The 14,349-nt window shown below is 28.8% G+C and overlaps 1 protein-coding gene across 1 annotated transcript; it reads left to right on the forward strand.

The window, feature by feature from the left end:
* The first annotated feature begins 2,086 nt into the window (after positions 1–2,086).
* On the forward strand, positions 2,087–5,888 carry LOC114183846 (protein XRI1-like). The gene is made up of 10 exons (XM_028071000.2): positions 2,087–2,211; positions 2,309–2,392; positions 3,136–3,191; positions 3,269–3,388; positions 3,665–3,810; positions 4,415–4,478; positions 4,569–4,668; positions 4,755–4,795; positions 4,885–4,968; positions 5,337–5,888. The coding sequence occupies exons 1-10, from the start codon at positions 2,198–2,200 to the stop codon at positions 5,615–5,617; spliced, it is 990 nt and encodes a 329-aa protein (XP_027926801.2). The 5' UTR covers positions 2,087–2,197; the 3' UTR covers positions 5,618–5,888.
* Positions 5,889–14,349: the final 8,461 nt, after the last annotated feature.

A 14,349-nucleotide genomic window follows, 5' to 3' on the forward strand; every position in this document is an offset into this window, starting at 1 on the left:
AATTTTAAAAAGATTATACTTTTTATAAAATGAAAATCGATTAATATAGAAATTTTATTTATAATATAATGTTTTAAATAATAAATTAATTGAGTGTATCTTTTAAAAGCACTATTATTTTATACTATTTTCTCTTAATCCTTACACATTATACAAAAATTAAATTTAAGGTTTGTTTTGTTATTTAAAAAATATTTGTTGTTGTTTTCACTAAATTTAAGATCAAGAAAATGTAAAAGATGTAGATATGTTTCATTTTCTTAGAAGTATTTGGTAGAGACTAATAAGGTATTTATTGTTGATTTATATACCATGATTTTGAATTAAAAGAAATAAATAAGTTTCACGAAAATCATAAAACGAAAAAAATGTTTTATGAACTGAAAATGCAATGCGAGCAAGACAACAAAATATTGTATTTATTTATTTATTGATTTTCTGTATCAATTGTTCACATTATTTTTTTTTATATTTAGTTATTTGATTTGTTTATATTTAATTATTTGTATTTCGAATTAGTCTTGTTTTTATGGATTATTTTTATGTGGAGTTCAAATCTAATTCCCAAGTTGTTTATTAGATAAAAGATATAGACACTTTACTTGTACTACTTAATTTGAAAAACGTAAAAATGTTTTCTCTAGAACTTATTTACTATATTAAAATATATTATTTTACATCCATTTTACCATTTTGTAATTATTGCATTTTCATTAATATAACTGAAAATATTAGAATTGCTAATATAAAAAAAATCACAAGTTTTAAGTTTAGATAAATTAAAAAATACATATTTTTTTACTCAAAACAATTGTGTAAGTTTTTAAAGTCGTCAATTTTAACGTACGAAGAGTAAACGACTTTTCTAATTTTTATGAAGAACTTATGTTTTTATAAATTTCTTCAAACACATTTACTTAACACAGATGACTTTATATTAAAAAAATGAATATTTAATTAGGACATTTGAAAAAAGAATTACAAACAAACAAGACGTTGAATTAATAGAGGAATAGATTATCATATTTAAATTCATTAAAAACTTATTAGTTAGTTAACTTACTTTTTTCTTTGACATGATTAATTAACTTACCAAATAGGCTGCTTACCCAGTCAAAATAATCTTACCAGATCTTATAAATTTCTAAAACCCACTGGAAACCTGTGTATGTACCTTTATATGATAATAAAAAATTAGAAAGTAAAATTAAAAAGTTAGAAAATATAATATTTATTAAATACAAAATTATTATTAAAATTATATTGAACTATAAAAAGATTATTATAAAAAGCAATTACAGAAAAAAAAAACATTTTTTATTAAATTTTCCACATATATTATAGACAATTATTATTTATTATGAATAGTTGTTTATAAAAATAATAAAATCAATTATATTAATAAGAGTAAGATCCAGAATAAAATATATATAATAAGAGAGAAGTTACACTTCATTGTTAACAGTCATAGCAGTTATGAAGTAAAACAAAATTTTCTACATTTTTAAATTAAATCTTATTTTTCAACACCTCAAAATCTCGTGTCATAAATACTTTTAAAATGCTTAAACAGGTTTTTTAGAATTGAACTGGTAATAATAAGGCACTGTTTGTTCTTATTAAAAATCTTTTCTTTTTCATATGAGGTAGTTTTATACTAACACGATGACATGCTTATGAAAAGAAAACATTTTCCAGAAAAGTAATTCCCATATTTTAGGATATCGATTTGGTGGGAAGCAACCATAAACAACTTCCTTGTCCTTGTGCCAAACACTTGGTGAACAAGACAGAATCGGTTTTCTCTTTCTTCCAATCCAAACCCAATTGCACCAAAAAAATTCCAAATAGAATGAACATTGTATTAAAGAGAGTAGTGGCTGGAGTGGGTCATAGTGAGTAAAAGCACGTTTGCCGTATCTCGTGAGGTCGTGTTCCTGTGGACCCCTCTTGTCCCTCTCCACCTTCCCTTCTTGGATTATGTGGTTAGATATTCTTAAAGTTTCAAAGTACATTGATAAATCATAAATACCATACACTATAACAGAATAATAATATAATAATAATGATGAAATAATATATAATAATCAAACCAAGAAAATGGAAAACAAGACAGGAAGACAAAACATCACTAAGAGAATATGCACATATATGTGTGTGTGGGTGTTTGTATATATAGATAGACACACAAGCACATATGTTGAGAGAAAGGTAGTTTCTTTTCTTTTGGGTTCCTTTCTTATGTGGCATACTTTGCATCTCATGCAGCAGCGTCTTGAAATTCTCTGTAACGGTTATTTTTGTGAAGGGGGAGAGGAGAAAGGACACTGATCAGTGACTACTGTTTTTTGGTTGAAATTGCGACTTCTGAAATGGATTACAGCGATTCCAAGTATATATATTTATATTTCTCAGCCCTTTCCTTTGCCTCAGTCTTTTTCTTTTTCTGGGTCTGTCTCTTCTCTTGGGAAAGCCACACCTTTGGGAACTGCATTTCGTTTTCAACATGTACTTTTTCGTGCTCTTCAATTTTCGTTCTGTGTTTTTATTCGGGACATGAAATGGGTTTTCATGAGATTTTGCTTCTGATAAGTGTTTTTTCTGGTTTTTTGGTTCGTTCATGTATGAGGTTGTTGACCATCGTTTCACTGTTTTTTTCTTTACACCTTTCATCTGTAAACTTTGGCCGGTTTAGTAGTTTTCTGTTCTTGGTTTTCGTTTGCTCTTGGGATGGTTGATTCATGTTAGGTTTTGTGGATAAAGGGAGGATGATGGTGTGATGATGATGATGTTGGCGGGTCACTATTTCTCTCCCTCTTTCATTTTTTTCTTTTGTTTATTTGGCCCTTTTCTCTTCTTTTGCCCATTTTTTTCTGCAGTAACTAATGGTTCTGTTCATTTTTATTTGTGTTGTGGTTTGGTTTGTAAGTTGTGCTGCAATTTACTTTTGTTGTTGATTTGGTTAATCTTCTTTGTCTATGTACTTTTGGTTGGCTTATTTATTGCTGAAATCATGATGTCTACAGTGTATCCCTTGTGATTCTTCCTAATTGGTTTCTTTTGTGTGTCTTTTTGCTCCTTTGTCATCGTTGCATGACGATCATTTGCTTTTTTCTCCATGTTAAATGGTGCTAGGGAGCCGTGGGATTGGCATAGGGAGGACTACTATCTCCAGAAGAGTTTCAATTATGGTAACTCTAACTTGTGGTTCTAAGTTGGATTAGTCTTAAAATAATTGATGCCTGAGAAAGTTTTCTTGTTTGAGCAGAAATTTCGCAAGGACTGTGGAATGAGGTTCCTCAAAATGAAGATCTGTCATGTGTGTTCAATGATGAAACAACCCCAGTGAAGGCATGTGGGGATTTTTCATACAATGTCAATAATAGTGGTAAGGTACTTCTATCTGGTATGCACTTATATGTTGTCTAACAATCAATATGTGCAACTTGGATATTAGTTCTTTTTCATTTCTATAATGTCGGGTGAACTTGACAAAACTGGTAGGGTTATTGCCTTGTGGAACCAAATTGTAGCTTTGCTTGTAGGGATATAGCTTTATGCATCATGTGTTGGGTTACCTTTACTTTGTATTACTATTGTTATTCCTGCTATGCTTTTTTATGTGCAATGTGGTCCTTTCTAACTCTAATAAGGTGGATTTCAGAGTCAAATGATCTGCAAAATGAACCAGACAAGTGTTTGAAGACTTCTTATCAATTTAAGAGACGGAGGATGCTACAATTCAATACTCAAAATGGGTGTCACTACCCCTCCAACGAACAAATGTCTTCAGCATATTTGAAAGTAAAGGTCAGTGCTTTTTTACCTTAGTGATTTTTCACACTCATAATTGGTCACGCCATATGAAAAAATGAGAGCACAAGTACACTTAATTTGAGCAAATTCATCTTTTTCTTAAATATATTGCACATGATATAGCTGACCAAGGTAGGAATATGTTTTGTCTTAAGGTAGCTAAAACTTGTGCAACTTTTCCTTGTTATTTTTGCAAGATTTCCGTTTTGTTTTGTACTATATTTCATAGTTATGCTTTTCTGAAATGATTAGTTCAGCCATATTGGTTGATATCACTTCATCTGTGAAGTAGAACTTAATCAACTGTCTCAACCGCAAGTTTTCTGTAGCCATTAGAAGACAGTTTAGTATAATAGAGCCTGTTTTAACTTAGACTTCTGTGATGACTATTAAAATGTGACAATGAGATGATTATTAACCTGGTGTTCTTGTTTTGAGTTGATCAACAATCCTGTTTCTGTCCTTCAAGGCTTCATGATTTGCAATGAACATTGTTGGCACTAGACACTATCACTCAATGAGATGTTGTTTGAGTTAATAATTTTGTTAAGAGTTGCTGTTTTTGCCAGATTTTGTAACTGTTACATTATGTGTATAGGGGAAGGAGGACCCAAATGAAGAGATATTCTCAGAATTTTCCCAATGGGTATCTGGGGCATCAGGTTTACCTTTTGCAAAGATTAGGCTTTGTTCTTTTTTCCTTTTTAGATGAATTTGATATCTTTAACCAATTACAATGAAACGTGCATTAGGAAGTGCATCTGCTTCCAGTTATGAGGATCTTGAATCAGCTGAAGGGTGGCTAGCAGATTGTTTTGCAGAGGCTGATATGCAATTATGTCCTGATGATTTGTATGCTTCTAAGACCGCCACTAATATATGATATGACATGTATCTTTTTATACAAAACAATCTTATGATTATGTTATTTGACTCAGGAATTTTTCTGGGGCTGATGATGTTCATCTAGATGTTGCAGGTAGGAAATTTTCTGCCTGCCATTTACTGTAATTTCCCTCCTTTCTTGCACACTTTGACTTATTTGAAAAACGTTATATGCTTCCATAGATCTGTGCAACATCCAACCTGTGCAAGAACAAAATCCGGTTCAGCACCGCGCCACTAAAATCCCCAAAAATATTGTCTTCAAAGGTTTGTTATGTTCTTGATACAGTTCTTTTGCTTGTTTTAATTGTAATGGATATCTGCATAATATCTCATCTACTAATATCATTCAAGTTGCTAGGAGATGAAGCTGTTTGAATAAACTTCTGCAGAAGAAAAAAGGGGAGGAAAAATAAAATAAACTTCTGCATATACTGTATTAACTTGTGCATAACACAAATATTATCTTTCAGAGAAGCTTCTATGAGAGAACTTTCTGCAGATTGATGTAATACATTAGCTAACTTTGGCTTATGGTTGCTGTCAAATGCTAAAGAATCTTTAACCAGAAACAATAGTACATAATAGTTATCTTGTTTTGTGACATGAAATAAAATTCTGACTTTGTTTAACAGGTACAGGGGGAAAATCATCTGTAGAAACACCCACAAAGATATCTGCTTCTGTGGCCTATCCATTTGCCTTCATTAAACCCAGTGGTGCTCATGGAGATGTAACTCTGAAGGAAATAAATCAGCGTCTTCTGTCTCCACCTCCTCTCAAATCCAAACCAAGTGTGGAAGATCCATCAACTTACCCAAAATCAGCCTTTTCTGGGAAGCCTGTTGTTGGAAAAACCAAAATTCACACTGAAGGGGGAAAAGGTAGCATCACAATTATGAGAACCAAAGGTTAAGAAGTGTTTAGTGCTAACTTTTATGTTGGGTTTGGCTTCATTTTGTGCATGTAAAACACCTGGTAATTTAATAGTTGGTATCGCAATGTTTTGTTCTTGTTATGCACTCATGATAACACCACCTTAGTGTGTGTCGTAGTTGAGGATCTAGATGCTTTTCTCTTGGTGTAGATGCTTTTGTTTAAGCTAACTCTGCTATGAAAATTTTGATCAACCCTGATATCCTATATTATGATATAACAACATCTATAAACCTAGTTGGTTTAATGAATTTATCAGTGTTTGTACATGTAAAGAATTTCTGTTTTTGTCCTTATAAATTTTGTTTTGTAAGCTATGAAAAGAAATTTAATTTGATATGCTATGTCTGTACGCATGTTATGCTGATACAAGGATGTGTAACTTGCTTTAGAACTTGAATCTAAGATGTTTAAGAGTTAACTTCTACTAAATGAAGCTTAAGACGTGAATAACTAGGATGCATGCCTGATGAAAATTAAAATTTTAAGCACTAAAAAAGTTTATAAAAAATCATTAAAAATTATTAATTAATTGATTCACTTTATATTGAAATTTTTTCGCGCAGAGTATTCCAATGGGACTTTCTTTTCCTTGTAAGCAACCATGACTAATAGCATATGATGTTAAAAACATATGGCGTTACTTTTACAAATTGTTACAAATATGTTATGACAAAGGATAAACCAAAAACCTTATTTCAGATTGCAGACACAATAAATTTTATTTTTTATGATTTTTTTGCAACTTACTATTAGATTAAAATTCAATTTTCATAAAATTATATATACACATTTTAAATCAATCTATAATTATTCGATGCATGGTTTTGTATAGATAAAAACTATGTAGTTTTAAAAATTGGCAAAATTTATAATTTTTAAAGGATACTAAAATATGAATAATATTTTATTATTGTTCAATTTTTACAAATGTTGGCAGATAATCATAATAACAAGAAATTATAATTTAACTCTTAGACAACAAAAAAAACATTTTTTATGTAAAGTTATCAGCATTGTAACATATTATATATATATATATATATATATATATATATATATATATATATATATATATATATATATATATATATATATATATTATGGTAAAACTATTGTTGCGCCTATAGTTGTTAATGGAATTGTGGGAACTTTTAAACCCTTTGTTATTGGTACCTGTTATGAATGTCTAATGTTTACATCTTATTTTTGTAAACAAACTTTGAAACTTTTATATAACTTGACCATCCCATCTCATCAAATAAATTTAATCAGTGATTTAGTCTTCTAATTTATATATTTGAAATTTTTACAATATGATATGTGAAATATACAATGTTAACTTTTATTAAATGGAAAAGGAAAAATTAAATATTTTAAAAAACTTAAAAAACCAAATTGAATAAAAAAATAATAAAAAGACCAAAATAAATCAGACAAACAAGCTAGAGGATTAAATTAATAATTAAGTCTTTAAAGAACTAAATAATAAATTAATTAATAATGGAACATAAAAAATGTAATAATTTATCAAGAAACAAAAGGATATTTTAAAGCTTCAATAACAAAATATATTAAACATTGTGTATATAGTTGGTGTGTTTTGGGTAGATGGGTTATGCATTGCCGGATTGGACCTGAGGTTGAATTATTTGGATCAACTTTTAGGGTCTTTCTTCCAGTATCCCCAAATTTTTTCTACACCTCCAAATTTTTTTTAAATTTTTAAAAAATTCTTTGACCATTTAAGAAACCCACGGACATCACACCTCCAAAATTACTTATGGATGTCGACTTCCGGAAGTCAAATATGTCATCGAAAGTCAACTTCCGAAAATCAAAATATATCACTGGAAGTCGACTTCTGGAAGTCAAAATGTATCACCGGAAAGTCAACTTCTGAAAATCAAAATATATCACTGGAAGTCGACTTCTGGAAGTCAAAATGTATCACCGGAAGTCGACTTTCGGAAGTCAAAATGTATCACCGGAAGTCGACTTCCGGAAGTCAAAAATTATTACCGGAAGTCAACTTCCAGAAGTCAAAACACATTACCGGAAGTCAACTTCCGAAAGTCAAAAAATTAAAAAATTACCGGAAGTCAACTTCTGGAAGTCAAAATATGGAATTAATTTTTTGACTTTCGGAAGTCGACTTCCGGTAAAAATTTTGACTTCCGGAAATCGACTTCCGATAATACATTTTGACTTTCGGAAGTCGACTTCCGGTGATACATTTTGACTTTCGGAAGTCGAATTCCAATGATATATTTTGACTTCCGGAAATTGACTTCCGATGATGTATTTTGACTTCCGGAAGTCAACATCCGAAAGTAATTTTGAGGGTGTGATGTCTGTGGGATTTCTTAAATGGTTAAAGGATTTTTTGGAAATTTAAAAAAAAAAATTGGAAGTGCAGAAGAAATGCTTGGAGGTGTAGAAAGAAAGACACTTTTAGAGCAAGTTTCTTTTTTCGATATAATCTCTCTCGAGTAAACGAGTTTTACTTGTTGATTTTCTAGATTGTCCCTAACTTATATTACTAAATCCAGTTCAATTTAAAATTTAATGTTTTTTATTTTTATTACTTCAACAGTGTAAATAGACATTAAAAAGTGATTTAAACATATTTTAAGTATTTTTAATTAAATAATTATTAATTTTTTTGTCTATTGAATAATCATTTTTTTTAATTTTTAAATTGACATCTTGTTTTTTTTGTTATTTAGGTGATATGTTTATTATTTTGTCCATCATCTTACTTACTCTTCACGTGTTGAGAACTAATTTTTGTAATTAATATATAAATGATGTTATGATTGATGTAAAACAATTAGTGATTTTTATTGCCCTCACTAAAAACATGTTGCATAACAAGCTTGTTAGACTCTGCTATAACTTCCACATCATTACTTGTAGTGACTAATGGATTATCTCTTCTCTATTGTTGAGACCATTCTTATTATCAAATATATTTTTAATGAAAACACTAAAAATTATTTGTTTTTTTTTTCATTAACTGAAATATTATCTTATATTAATCAAATAATCTCACATTTATTAACATATAGAAACAAGTAAACTAAACAAGGATGACACAGTAAAATAATAATCACTTATCTATTTAATAAAAAATTAAATACAAGATAATTAATTAAAAGTATAAAAGTTACCCAATATACAAAAACAAGTTTAATAATAATTCAATTAAAATACCTAAATTTATAAAAGATTTAAAACTTAATTATGCTTTAAAAAAAGTTAAATGTATCTATAGATATTTCTTTCTGCACCCAAATACTTCCCTTCCATATTTTCTAAATTTCCAATTTTGCCCATCATTATTTATACTAATCCTTAGTTTGAATTTATTTTCTTTCCAGTATTGTAATCCAAAAACTTTTCAGATTTATTAATTCCTAAGAGTATATTTAAATTTAGTGTTTTTTTTAATTGAATAATCGATAATCTAAAATATAATATTAGATACTATGTAATCTTAAAGTTAAATTTTTGGAATATTTATTTCTTCAAAATTATATATTTTAAACGATAGTTAACATTCTAAATTATATAATATAAAATGCAGGTATAATTATTGATTTGTCTCTCAATTGAATTTGTTCAATTTGATTTCTGAATTTTTGAAAAAATTTGATACCCTTATTTTTTAAAGTTGATTTATTTAGTACCTCTCATTATACTTTATTAAACCACTTAAAAAAAAAAGGTATCAAATTGCATCTTTCAAAAACTCAAGGATCAAACTGAACATTTTAAAAATTTGGAAACCAAATTGAACCAACTCAAAAATTGAGGGACCAAATCAATAATTATACCTAAAATGTATTTTTGAAATATTTTCGAAGTGTCATCATCAAATATAATTTTTTCACTCCTGAATTGATTAATCTAGAACTGAAATTTTCTGCTTCGAATAACACAATGGTAAACTTTCTCTTTTTTAAAAAGTTTGTAATCCAGGATATGATTTAATATCCAGAATTTGGTACTATGCGGTGGAACATAATGCACTTGGCCATTTCTTCATACAAGAACCCTAAAACAATAAATTTTGATTGTTTGGGTGGGACATAATTCAAAAAGACATTATCGTCGATGACTTTAGCCACGTTCCAATGTTGGAATAAATTTATCACTTTGTTGGGAAACAAGATTTTGGAAATACATCAACTATGAAAGTTCCAGACGAAAATCTGAAATTAAACAAATTAATCGTATTTGAATTATATAATTCTAAAATATAAAATTCACTAATATTTTAAATCATATAAATTAAAAATGTTAAATAATATTAAAATTAAATAATTTCAGATTTTTAAAACAAAACATTAAAGTTTTTAAATTTTAATTATGTAATTCAAAATATTATTTTCAAGGTTCAGATGATATAATTTAAAAAAAAATCTAAATTTACATATATTATTACGAATTATTTAATCTGAAAGTTTCCGAACTATACTATAAGAATTTCAAATGGGATACCATAATAAAAACAAAGAGCAGAATTCGAAACTAAAAAAATATGAACATATACAGAAGAAGTTCTAAGCATAGAAAAAGAAATACATCACTAAAATAAAACTATGAATAATTTTAATGACTAAAAATATGTTTAAAAGTTAATTTAAAGACTAAATTTTTAAATAAAAATTAATTTAAGACTAATTTAAAATTATTTTAACTATTAATAATTTTTAATTTATAAATTGATATCTAAATTTATCATATTAATTATTTTTTATTTTTAAAATTGATTATTATTAAAATATTTTTGTATATATATTTGCATTTTCTTCATTTTATTTCTTTATTTCACTATTACTTACTCTATTTTCTACTGCGCAATTACTATTTTCAAAGTAAATAAAGCAAAATTCATGATTTTGATATTTAAATAGATTACATCGACAGCTGTTTGAGATTTTTTTTTTGTTTGGAATTTAATGTAATATTCCTGTTTTTTTAAATATTTACAATAAAAAGTGTAAATATTGTAACAATTTTCTTATGAATATGTAAGTCACACGAGCTACATTGAAATCAATTTAATTTTCAATCTAATGCAGTTAAATTGTGTTTATATATCCTTCTATTTAAACACTTTAAGTTGGTTTGAATTGAACCATCGGGTTTAAATAAATTATCATATTTCAATTAAAAGAATATATCAAAGTAAATGGTTTTAATATTTTTTAATGTCTATAATAATGATTATATTTATAGGACATATATGAAAACAATCATATGATAACATAAAATTATTTCTATACTAAAATTATTAAATAATTAATATTTTAATATATATGATATTGATTTGGTTGTATTCATTCAATTTGAAATTCATGATGAAATTCATGATGATCATGCCACTTAATGAAATAATTAGTTCACTATTTTCTTATATCTTTTCCTTTTTCCCATATATTTTTTCTAGTGCTTAATGAGAGAGAAAACAAATATATTTTCTTTATGCAAATTTAATTCAATTGAAGTTTTAAATAATTAATTTTTAATTTTTTTATTGTGGTGATGAAACATAAATATTTTTTTTCCTAAATTATTACAAAAAATTTGTGTTTTGTCCTTAAACTAAAATATAAGTATTTTTTTTCTTACATCTTATGAAAGTAAAATATAAAGTTCGTAAACTAAAATATAATTGTAGGACTACTACCATATTCTTTCTCTAATGAATATATTTTGGTATTAGTTGACTATATGACAAAGTGAGTTGAAATACTGGCAGTTTCTAAGGTCGATGCCAAAACAATTATCAAATTTATCAACAGAACATTTTCAATAGGTTGGGAACCCCGAGAGTGTTGATTAGTGATAGAGGTTCACATTTTTGCAATGTTCAACTTCCAAAAAGTTTGGAGCATTATGGAGTGTGACATAAAACTGCATCACCTTATCATCCACAGACCAATGGACAAACAGAGGTGTCAAACAGGGAAATCAAACATGTTCAAGAGAAAATAGTGGCATCTTCAAGAAATGATTGATAAATAAAGTTGGATGACACACCGTGGGCCTATAGAACTACTTATAAGTCTTCTACTATTTATCCCAATTCCAACTGGTATACGGTAAGTCATGTCACTTACCGGTCGAGTTGGAACATAAGACTTATGGGCTCTGAAATTTTTGAATTTTTGACTCAAAGGTTGTAGGAGATAAAAGAAGATTACAACTGTAGGAATTGAAAGAAATGAGACTCAAGGCTTATGAGTCCTCTAAGCTTTACAAGGAAAGGATGGAAGCTTATCATGACAAGAAAATTCTCAAAAAAGAATTTTATCCAAGCCGATCAGTGTTACTGTTCAATTCCATGTTAAGGTTATTTTCTGGAAAACTCAAATCAAAATGGCTAGGACTAGAGATGACAAAAATACTCGTGTCTGTGGGTATCCACGAATAAAATCCATGATGGATATAGTTGGTATGGTACCCGTGGGTATTTGTTACCCGTGAGTAGTTGGTATTTTAATATCCGCTTATAAATGGGTTGGATGCGGGTATCATACTATCCGTACCCGCGAGTACCCGTTACCCGTAAAAAATTTAAATTTAAATTTAAATTTATGTTTTATGAAGTTAAATTTAATGAAAATTAAATTTTAATTTACATTTTATTAGATTAAATTAAATTTAAATTAAATTTATATTTAATATAATTTATATTTTATTTTACATTTTTTTGTAAGTTTATTTAAATTTAATTTTAAATATTTATAAAATAATTATTTTTAATATTTACGGGTATTCACGGGTTTTAAAATATCCACGGATATTTTTTAAACGGATACCCGTGCGGGTAGCGGGGTAGATAACATGTGAATTTTTTTGTCGTGGGTCGGGTTACGGGTAGGCACTATCCGTACCCGACCCGACCCGTTACCATCCCTAGTCAGGACCATTTCTTGTCAAACATGTTGAACCCTATGGAGCTATTGAGTTAGAGGATCCTGAATAAAAAAGTTTGGTTGTAAATGAGCAAAGGTTGAAAGCCCCATTTTGGTGGTGAGGTTGATAGGCTTGCAACAATCATCCAATTGGACGATCCCTAATGATACAATCGTTAGGCTCCTGACGTTAAACAAGTGCTTCTTGGGAGGCAACCCAATGTTTAATTATGTTTTTGCATTTTAATTTTATCTTGTGTTTGTTAAATGTGTTTGTGTATATAATTCTATGTTTATATGTCAAAAGGTGAGTTTTTAACATTCAAGTGTCTCAATAGAGAAAACCATGCATACTTGGGTGTTTGCAAGCAAAGTTGATGTGTTAAGCATGAGGATAAGTTTTGGTGCGAATTGATCAGTGAAGTTAAAAATTGCCTTATTTAGGTCAAATTGTGAAATTTGAGTTTGAGAGCTTGATTTTGAGTTTGATGATGTGAAACTTTTTGAAATGATAGAGAATGAATCGGAAAATAATTTGTTGAGTGTTTATTGGTTAATTGGACTAAACTCATCATGAATTTATTGAGCAAAAGTTGAAAACAATTTTGAAAAGTGGCAAAATTTTTTGTTTCTCTAAAACTACAATTCTCGCCTAAGTTAAGCCTTTCTCGCTTGGGCGAGATATACAAATAACAGAACTAGAAGTTTTTCTGATAATCTAACTTAAGTGAGAATGGGCTTGCCTAAGCGAGTTTTGAACTAAAAATTTGATTATTCTCTATAATTTTCACTTAAGCTAAAACAACCTTGCCTGGGAGAGAATGGTATGTAACAAATTGTTTGACCACTAGAGCTTTTAGCTTGGGTAACAGCAAGCCCGCCTAGATGAAATTTTTTAAACCTTTGGTCACATTAATCTCGCTTAACCAGGACCCGTGTTGCTTAAGCGAGAACACGCGACCCTAAATTAAGTGGCAATAGGGGGAGAACTGATTCAAAATTACTTTCTCCCTCAAACAGTCACACATAATGGGCACGTCTTACTTCACTCAATTCTCTCAAATTTAACTCACTAAACCTTTCCTTCCTTTGTTAATTTCTCTTCAAGGTAAGTTCTTCTTCGTTTCTCTTCATTTTCACTAAGCAATTTCATGGTTTTATGCTCTATCATACCCTAGGGTAGTTCCCATGCAAGTTGTTTTTTTTAGCATTATGGGTTTAAGTGTGAATTGTTGGTAGAACATAATAATGTGGGATATCTATGCATGAATTAATTCAAGAAAATTTTTATTTTGGAATTGCACCTATACTGTTTAATGAAATGCCTTACTTAGTTTGTTCTTGGTTGGTTAGTTGAACTTGTATATATAATAACATGGACTTCTGGAAAATTTTACTTGCACTATCACTATACCTTTTTTCACTTTAAGCAACAAGTCAAAAGTGTTGGCTGAAGTTAAAAATGTTTTATATATAAATATTGCATGTTCCTATATACAATTATATACAGGTTCGAGAAAGATACAGATTGTTAAAGCAATAACATACAATTATATAAAGATTATAAAATTTATATATCTAACCTGGATCTCCCATATCAATAAAAAAGGGACATACAAGGCCATTTCTTATGCCTTTAGCCCTGGGTTAGAGGCATACGAAAGTATCTTGCGAATGGCAGTAGAAAATCTAAGGAGGTGGAGTTTTGCGAGAAGCGAGAGAAGGAAAGTAAGGAGAGGAACAAATCTAAGTGTAGAATGGGAGAAATGCAGACTCTAGTATG

Source organism: Vigna unguiculata, chromosome 5 (genome assembly GCF_037176805.1).
Source record: "Vigna unguiculata cultivar grain cowpea cultivar isolate G323 ecotype 2 chromosome 5, ASM3717680v1, whole genome shotgun sequence".
NCBI lineage: Eukaryota > Viridiplantae > Streptophyta > Magnoliopsida > Fabales > Fabaceae > Vigna > Vigna unguiculata.